The sequence below is a fragment of the Glycine max genome, chromosome 19 (genome assembly GCF_000004515.6).
Source record: "Glycine max cultivar Williams 82 chromosome 19, Glycine_max_v4.0, whole genome shotgun sequence".
In the NCBI taxonomy this organism is placed as follows: domain Eukaryota; kingdom Viridiplantae; phylum Streptophyta; class Magnoliopsida; order Fabales; family Fabaceae; genus Glycine; species Glycine max.
In genome coordinates this window covers 42,580,233-42,590,144 of record NC_038255.2, presented here as the reverse complement: position 1 = coordinate 42,590,144, position 9,912 = coordinate 42,580,233, and the positions used below count along the sequence as shown (strand labels likewise).

The following is a 9,912-nucleotide window of genomic DNA, read 5'->3' as shown; positions in this document are numbered from 1 at the left end:
AAAATACACATATATTTTCATGTTTTTTTTCATTTTTATTTATATATATATATATATATATATATATATATATATATATATATATATATATATATATATATATATATATATATATATATATATATATATGCGCGAGAATTTTATTTAAAAATAAATAATAATAATAATAAGAAGAAAGATAAATAATAATAATAAGTTTTTATTTAATGTTAATTTTTGTTTCCTTACCTACCTAACTATTATAAGTTAGATGTTATATCTCTTTTTCACTCTGAACCAAATAACTTTACTTTTCTTCCAATAAAAAAAAAAATTACTTTTTACTCTCTTTTATCTTTTTTTATTAGTCTTTTTCCTCCAACTTTCATTCCTTTTCTTTAGATTCTACCAAACACAAAAGCTTAAAGAAATCCTTTGCTATGAAGCAAAGCATGCATGAATTATATCCCTGGAGGGCGATAGGGCGAAGTCCACAGCAGGACTTATTCCCAAATATACTTGGAAGAGGAAAACATGCTAACCCATTAGACTGATTAGAGTGTCTCGTAGGAGGTTTGAGTCACATGCATGAGATAATTATTGTATGATGTTGTAATTCTATTAATAACACTACTGTACGTCTAAAATAAAATTAAAAACAAAGAAACATACATCGACCATGAAAACTCCCCACAAGAACCTTGGGCTCTACACCATTTTCCTCGGTCGTAAATAGACCATAAAGTCATAAACCATACCGAAATTCTTATTGACCCGAGTGTTAAAGTACATTTACATGGACCCCAACTCATCAGATTATTGTCATTTTCACATCTCTAAAAAAATTCATATAAATAAGCATATGGATTAATTCTAAACGTAAAATTAAAGAAAATAATGCTCTCCCGTAAACGACTATTCCTATATTACCTTGTCCACGTAAAAAATAAAATAAAAGCAATACCAGGTCAATCTATGTTTGGAAGACTCGCAGTACGTAACTACGTATGTTTGGTGCAAAATAAAAGTTGATTTTAATCCTCAAACTATGTATCCCGATTTAAACAATTTACAGTAATTTCAAGAATTCCTTTAATGTAATTATTCTGTTCTCATTTATTACATTTACTTCTTTTTTTTTAATATATAGAAAGGGCAATTATTACATTTGCTTTAAACAATGGAAGAATTCCTTTAAACAATGTTCTTATAAAAACATTTCCTTTTATTTTTCTACGCCAAACATGAAGTACTTCAACTGACGATTTAATTCTCAAAAAAAAAAAAAAGCTGACGATTTAAGCAAACAAGCATAATGTGTTGAATTAATTCAAAAATTTAAAATTTAATTACATTACCTCATTTTCCAATCTTTTGATCTTTAAAGTTATTGCACTCAGATTAAAAGACATTTAATAGAACTAAAAAATGTTATGTGAACTAAAATATCCTTAATAATATATTGATATTTGATACTTTCGCCATTAATGAATAAATATGACTTAAGTATATTTTTGATATTTTTTCATTTATCTAATTTTAGTCTATGAAAAATTTTTTGTTTATTTTTAATCATTGTAAGTTTATATTATTTCAATTTTAATTCATTTAAGATTTTAAATTTTTCATTTATAATTTTTATAAATTTGCGCATACAGATACCAAAATTAAAAAAAAAAAAACACAAATTTATAGGAACTAAAAAAGAACAAAATTTCTTACAGTAACCAAAAATTAAAAAAAAATACAAACTTACATATACTACAAAGAACCAAAACATATCTAATCCATTAAATAAGGTTTTATATGGGGGGGGGGGGGGGGGGGGGGGAATTTAAAGGATTTTTAATTCCCCCCAACCCCCAAAAAAAAAAAATTAAAAAAGTGGGGGAAAAGGGGGGGCCAAAAATTATAAAAAAAATTTTGAAAAAGGGGGAAAAAATTTTTCTTCCCTTTTAAAAAAAATTTCCCTAGAAGAAGGATGAGAACATACAATTAGAGTGACTATGTTAACAACCAGCCTATCACCTAGTTTTATCCCACGATAGAATTAATGATATGGATCAACTGACTGTTTGCCTAGCACACAAGACTAACAGGTATAACGCCGGATGGCAGCATTGGCTAAAGTAACAACTACTATGAAATAATATTAAATTAGTTTGGGACTATGGAAAAAATTAACTATACATAAATAACATCTTCGTGTCTATTGAAGTGCCCCTACTGAATTTTGGTACCAGGCTGGAGGCCCGCTTGCACTTTGCTTTGAAAGTGGGCTTCTAACCTGCATAAAAAAAGTCTACGTACGTAAGAAACATCACTGGAAAGAAAATCTACGAATGCAAGAAACATCACATCCATCCAGGAGGTGGAAGCACGAGCACATGCCTTGTAGAACATTTGTAATAAATGGTTTCTGGAGAATTATAGGTGCGTGCATTCGCAAACATTCTTCTGGCATCCGCAACAAACATCTCAAATGTTACATAATATTGCTCTGAATCCACCCTCTTAGACATTGTCTTCAAATCTACGTTCACATTACGAATATATTATAGACATTATTAGGTAACAAGACTTTTCATGGTAGTTATGTATATGCATAAAGATAAAACTAGCTCCAGAATGAAACGTAAGAAATAGATACCAAGGGAGGAAATCATATGAATGAATGTGATTAATATAACAGATGGCTAAGTGTGTTTGGGTAATATAAGAAATTGATTTTGGGGGCAAAAATCATGGTATCACCACGAATTTTGAAAAGCAACAATGTGTTGCTTTTGCTCCACCTTGGGATTGGCCATGCACTAAGGCAATTATCATGCTTCTAGACAAAGGTGAATTCAATATGAAATATACAGATCATTACCCATTGGATCTTTGATGATGTCATAATAATCAGGGACATCCCGAGCATCAACTGGCTCCTTGAATGGCCAAGCATCAGCATGATCGAACATTGACTGCTCAAAAAGATAAAACCAATTATAAGAATTAATTTCCCAACCATGTAATTATTCTGGTCTCATGCATATTTTGAATTGCCGAGAAGGATCTACTCATCAATGATCTTGTGGAATTTGCAGTGTTTCCAATGGAAATTACGCTGAATTATATCAATGGAAATTGAAGTCAAGGTGAAGAAAATCTAAGCAACTTGCCTTTAGAAGTGAACGCATAAACCCATTCAAATGTTTCTGATTAGTAGCATTGTCAGTAGAAACATTTAAAGTTCTGAATCGTGAATGACCCCACTGATCAGGAGTCCATCCAGCCTCTCCTGTCATTGCATTCAGTGATTCAACATAAACATTAATCAAGAAATTATCAAAGCATGCCACAATAAATTACCTCACTCATAAGGACAATATGGGTCAATTTTTTAACAACATCCCAGTTGATAAACAAATCTATTATGCCATGTTTGGATGGGAGGTAAGGAGGGGAAAAGGGGAGGAAAAAGTGACCTAACCCATGTTTGGAAGAATTTTAAAAGGAAATGAGAGAGGCAGGGGATGCGTTCTGCTCATCCTTACCCCTGGAGGCATGGAGTATTTTAAATTGAATAAAGAAAATTAATGTCACTACTATTTAAACATTAACTCCCAAACAAGGGAAGAGACTTCCATTCCTTTAGCCCAAAGAACTTTCAAACATAACACAAGTTTCCTACATAACAGATCACAGGAAAACTGATTTAGATATGCAAAATCAACAACACTAACAACACTGAAACTATGACAAATATGAGACAGTGAAAAAGTTATAGCAAGATGCCATCAACATTAAGCAGCAAAACAGTTAGGCACCATGCACAAGGACTTGAACAGGAGGTTGGCATCTCGGCAAAAGTTAGCAAACCTAAATAAGATATGAAAAAGATTGACACAAAGCATGCTATCTTCAAAGACAGGTAACACAGTTTTTCCCACAAGTACCAACAAAAATTATAGCTAAGTTATTAAACTCAGATTGGGAATTAAGTACTTACTCAAACCAGGGATGTCATCAATAATTTTTTTAGGAATACCAGCTTCTTTCTGCATGTTGTATTGATCAGGAGGGAAGAAAATTAATATTCCACACGCTCAATGATTTTACTAATATATGAAATGAGAAGCAAAATGTGACTCTGGTTCCCAATATAATGCATGATCCTCTACCCTAGCCCCACACAACTTTTAAGAAACAGCAATATGCAGTGTAAAAATGTTAAATGCAATCTGAATTGAGCTGACAATACAATCCAAAAACAAAAATCACTTGATATAGGTAAAACTTAAATGCTATACATGAATGATGGAAACATACAAAATTGAGAATGCCTTGTACCTTCTGAAAATCAATTCCAGCATAAACGATGTGACAGTTTGATAGCTCTCTGATTTTTTCATCAATTGCCTACAATAATAACCAATAATAATGACTTAACACACCATGAATTGAGAAAAAAAATGTTATAAATGATTGAGAATAAAAATTAGCAGACAGATGCTACACATCAGATGGAAATGAGGATAATGCATGCAAAACAAATAAGGTCCCATTCTATCATATTTCTCAGCTGCAAAGTTTTTGACAACCCCCTACACACCCTTAAGCAGTGGGTTAGCATATGTGGTGAGAGAAAAGCCTTTAGCATAGGGAGTAAACTGAGGTCTGTTTACTGGAAAAAAAAAAACTCAATTTAAGTGAAATATAGGTTAACACATTTACTTAACTGAAGTAAAAATATTAGAAGTTTAATTAAAAACTTCCATCAGTATATCTTATCATGCGCTAATCTTATAATATCTCAAATAATGCAAAGAAAAACATAAAAAAACTAACAGAAATTATCTTACCTGCCTTTGACGACGGATCATAGTTGACAAATCAGTGTACGGGAGTTTTGGATCAATCTTGCATTCCATGAGAATTCCTCCATCATAATCCTTTATATAACTGAAATGACAATTATTTAAAATGAATTCTCATAGATAGAATACATCATAGAAAAGTAAATAGTGAATGATGAAATTATTATTCAATGGGATATAAAAACAGAATCTTAAATAAAAATGCTTGAAATAAAGTATTAAAATGAATTGCCTAAGGGAAAGTACTGCTCATAGATTTCAGACAAGAATATTAAGTACAATCATACCCTTGCCATCGATCTTTCTCCAAGTGAATCTCTTTTGTAAATCCCTGAAAACAAAATCAAATATCATTGCAATATCCAAAACAGAAGCTAGTTAATTCAACAGACAGGCATTTATAGAGCCCCCCCCCTCCAAATGTACAGAATACCTTCAAGAGAATCAAAAGATATAACCAAAAGAAATATACAGATTCTTATATCACTGCTACTGTATCTAGGAACAAGATACAGATTCCTATATCAATCAGATATAAGATAAACATAACCAGGAAACATACATTTCAGTGTGAAAGTTTCTTTTAGGAGAACTAAAATTGAGGATCTCCACTAAGCAAAAAAATCAGTTCACAATGACCTGACAATTATTTTCTGGATGTATCTCTTCTTTAACCAAGCCAACAAGGATCACTTAGAAAATCTTCATTGTCAGACATTAAACAGTTTTTTAACCCAAATTAGGCATTTTTCTAATTAATACTGATACCAAAGTAATACATTTCAAAAACAGTTCCCCAAAATACTGCACGTCTCAGTAGCCATGTCACCCTTTTTTCTATAATAGACATGGTTGCAACATCCCTATTGGCACAGGAGGTGACGTGATATTTAAAATATGCATAATCCCTGTAGCAAAGAGTAATATTTAGGAAAACTATTTGAAAAATGTATTACTTTTTGTAACAAGTTAAAAATTGCACTTAGGAAAAATAGACCTGAAAACTTATTTCAAACCCAATAAATTTGTTTTCAGAAAGTAATATATTTCTCTCAGAATCTTGCTATGGGACTCTGACTTAATACATAAAAGAAGCAATATCTATGAAAACGGTAAGGGTCTTAAATATTATATAAATAATCAAACCTGCTTGATAAAATAGCCAACAGCATTATTGTCAGCGTATGTGAGAAAATGTGTCAGCCCATCCATATCCCGTGCATATTGTTTTAAGTGATTCATCAATCTGGTACCATAACCCTTTACTTGCTCATCAGCTGTAATTGCACAAAAGGCTATCTCACCAAACTTCTGACTATCAATCATAATGCACACAGTATTAACAAAAAAACCCACAGAATAGCCTAGCAATTAAAACTTGGCGGGGGGGCGGGGGGGATCAAATAAAAGTAGGCGAGAGAAAAAAATAACAAGGAAATACAAGATCTATTGATTCTATTCACAACTAAGTTTTTCCATAAAAATATCAGCCAGGCTCAATCCCTGATTATTCATGTTTATGTACTTTGAGAACATAGAAGCATTTTTATCATGCGCAACCAAAGCAGCAATTTGCATTAGACAATATAAAAACAATAAAACTCTTAGAATGTGGGTTTGGACCTAAGTCACCTGACTCAACCCCAAAAGCTAGCTCATAGGGTGAGGGTTGTCTCCCACTTATATATTCTATCTTGGCCTTATCTCTAACCAATGTGGGACTTGAATTTTTTTCAATACACCCCCTCACACCCAAAGCACTTTTGGACTTAGTACGCAAATAATATGGTGGATGGTCCTTTTAGTGGATCTAGGATAGGTTATGATACTATCTTAGAATGTGAGTTTAACTCAATTTCAAAAGCTAGCTCATAGGGTGAGAGTTGCCTTCCAATATATATTCTATCTTGGTCTTATCTTTAGCCAATGTGGAGCTTGGGTTTTTTCCAATAAAAACAAACAAAAGTTCACCTTTTTAATTAGCTAATCATTGATAATAACTATTGTAAAACTTCAGTTCTCATACATTAAAAAATAATGTATGTCATAATATAAAAAAATTCTTAGACAAAAAACAGACTTATAGAATTTGAAGAAAAAGATATGGAGACAAATTATTACCTAGCATATGGGCGATATGTAATGCCTCCAACAACATGATTACGCCTTATAACCATTACAGACTTATGGCTCCTACAAATTTAACATAAAAAGAATTTGTGATTATAAAGAAAAGAAGCAAGAAAACTCAAGGATAACAAGGGAATCCTGTTCAAAAGAACTTGTTTGGGGGGAAAATCTAGGATACATTTTAAAACTCTTATTTGATGAATTAACTAGTTCACAAAAACTGACCATGCCTGCAAACTAGAATTTATATAAGAAATATCTCAACATAGCAAACTACAGATTGTTAACCTTACCTATCCATAACAAGTCGGACAATGTACTCCTTGGGCATATTGGGAAGCTGCCTAGCAAATATATTCTTCAATCCAATCAACCTAAGGAACAAATGACAAAAGCAAGAGTGGAACTCATTATCATTAATGATATATTGTTAATAATAAAATTTGCCAAGCTTTTAATCTAAAACAGAAAATTGCCAACTGAATCTGATTTACCCAGTTCCAGTGGTAATGTATAACTTACATGCATGCATGATTGAATTTGAATTATTAGGAAAAAATAACAGTTAAACTATATATCTATCCAGGCATGGCAGCATAAAATGTTAGACAGTAAAGAGAAACGCATACCAAACCATATGCTCATCAACACCATCGTTTGATAGGCATACAAATTTGAGCCTTCCTGCTTCCTCCTGAAAAAGAATTCAACCAAACATAGTCACAACCATGAACACCTATCACATCAAAACAGTTTGTAACAATTTATTCATCTAAATGTAAAACAATGAAAATGCCCCGAATGTGAAACCATCACATTACATCTAAGTAAATATCCATATTCAACAAATGCATTAGAGTTTAATTTCAATGCACTAACAGTGTCATCTAATAAAAAAAAAACATGTTATAAATTTTAAGGTAGTCATTGTAAAAATCAACTAACTTTGCACGCATACTGATTTGTAATTGGATGAGAACTTAAAAACCCATTTACAATGTCAAAGCATATACTATTTATTGTGCGTTTGGATACCTCCTAGAATGAATTTTGACCCCCAAAATCATGGTGGAAAATTGAAAAAATTGAAACAACTATTTATTGCTTTCGCCTTCAACTAGATTTTAGAATTAATTTTGGTATCCAAACACACACTTACAAAAAAAAAAAAAAAAAAAAAAAACAAATATCCTAAAAAGTTTAGGGACTAAAAAGATAATAAACCCCTTCCCTCTAAACCGAACAAGAAAACAGTTATTCAACCTCCCTTCCGTTAAAATTCCTCTTATCCCCTCCTTTGAACCGATCAGAACCTAAACGAATTAGAGTTTAATTTCTAGAAAGTCATGTTAGGGATGACTTTTAAATAGTTATTGTAAAGTCGGCGTAATTAACGATTTTGATTAGTTGACATCGTAAAAATCGAGTCTCAGAACAATTCCAAAACATAACATAAAAATAATTAAACATTCTTTTCACGAGATGCATGAACGAGACCAAAGTGCTTATGACCTCTTTCTTGAGACTCTCTTCCCTGGCAGTGTAAGCCCCACTCGTTTGCAAATTATCAGTAAAAATCTTAGTCGGGTCCTCCTTAACCACAATCCCGGGGACCGATCCCGCGGAAGCGGCGGCACAAGCTCCGACTACGGCGTCTTTGGCGCCGTCAGAATTCTCAATTTTGACGGTGGAGATTTCGGTCTTGAGCTTGGTGTTGCGGGGAGCGGAGGGAGGGTTGCTGAGCCTGGAGGCGGTGAAGGTCCGAATGGAGGAGTCGTTGTCGTTGCCGTAGTCGTCCTCGTCGTCGTCGACGACGGCGTCCTCGGAGTCATCGTCGGAGTCGGAGTCGGCGCCGCGGGCGGAGATGCTCTCGAGGTCGTCGTTGGAGGTGAGGGCGCCGTCGCGGGTGTCGGCGGAGAAGGAGGACGGAGGGAAGGGAGGCGCGTGGTCCTCAGACGCGAGCTTGCGCTTGTGGATGGAGGAGGTGGCGGAGGCGGAGGCGGAGTGGGAGGGAGAAGGGGACTGGGAGCTGCGGGAACGGAGGGGTCCTCCGCCGTGGGACTCCATTTTTTAGGGTTTTGTTCTTTGGCGCGGAAATGAAATGGGAATCTGAAAACTGAATCTTCGACTGAGTTAGTTTCAAGTGATCGAGTTTGTTTGCAGTGCCGACGTTGAAAATTTCGTTATGATTTCGGTCAAGAGCTCAAGAGGGATGAAATTAGTTTCGGTTCGGTGGGCTTGTTGGGCTTTTCAAAATATTCTTCTTCCACTTTTGCTATATACATCCTTACTTTTTTATAAATACACTCCCTTTCTGTTTTATAATTTTTTTATAGTAATAAATATCCTTTGTACAAAAAAAAAAACCCTTTTATATAAAAAAATATTATAAACCCTATTCTCTATATTCCATCTCCATTGTTCTCTTTCTCATCTATCTTCTCTCCTTTCCCTCATATTATTTGTCAAATATATTAGAATTTTATCTTAACTTTGTTCCATCACACTCCTATATTGAATTCCATCATACAAGGAAAATACCTTATATTCAATTTCGTCATAAAGGAAGTCAAGAGAATCACAAAAGTGTGTGTGACAAGGTATGTGGGGATTTTTGTACAATTTTAGAGCTTATTTTGTGAAACTGAATGTAATCACACTATACTAGGAAGTACTTTTTAGAACATTATGTTTTTCTTAACATTCTAAAAAGTATTTTTCATAAAATTGTTTTGTTTTTTAACACTTATGAAAGTATTTTTAGAACTCAATATAATCACATTTCATAAAATACTATTTAGAACACTATTTTTGTTTTTCTAACATTTCAAAAAGTATTTTTCAAAATAATATTTTGTTTTTTTAAAACATTCTGAAAGGCATTTTTTTGGAATGTGATTATATTGAGTTGTCAAAAGCAGCATGTTATGTTGCATCC

General features: G+C 33.2%; 1 protein-coding gene across 1 annotated transcript; it reads right to left on the bottom strand.

Annotated features, from left to right (window-relative positions):
• Positions 1-2,104: 2,104 nt before the first annotated feature.
• On the bottom strand, positions 2,105-9,372 carry LOC100791610 (histone acetyltransferase GCN5). Its single transcript, XM_003553429.5, has 13 exons — positions 8,487-9,372; positions 7,604-7,668; positions 7,268-7,348; positions 6,966-7,037; positions 5,991-6,159; positions 5,132-5,175; positions 4,830-4,929; positions 4,318-4,386; positions 3,977-4,025; positions 3,147-3,265; positions 2,855-2,948; positions 2,371-2,512; positions 2,105-2,266 (listed from the first exon to the last, which is right to left on the bottom strand). The coding sequence occupies exons 1-13, from the start codon at positions 9,039-9,041 to the stop codon at positions 2,203-2,205; spliced, it is 1,623 nt and encodes a 540-aa protein (XP_003553477.1). The 5' UTR covers positions 9,042-9,372; the 3' UTR covers positions 2,105-2,202.
• Positions 9,373-9,912: the final 540 nt, after the last annotated feature.

Bases quoted from the DNA above. Each gene is read 5' to 3' on its own strand.
- LOC100791610 (XM_003553429.5), bottom strand. From the start codon at position 9,041: ATGGAGTCCCACGGCGGAGGACCCCTCCGTTCCCGCAGCTCCCAGTCC. The intron at 2,513-2,854 runs GTAATGATCTGT...ATGTGAACGTAG, and splicing joins CATCATCAAAGATCCAATGG to ATTTGAAGACAATGTCTAAG. The intron at 2,267-2,370 runs GCATGTGCTCGT...TTTTTTATGCAG, and splicing joins TATTACAAATGTTCTACAAG to GTTAGAAGCCCACTTTCAAA.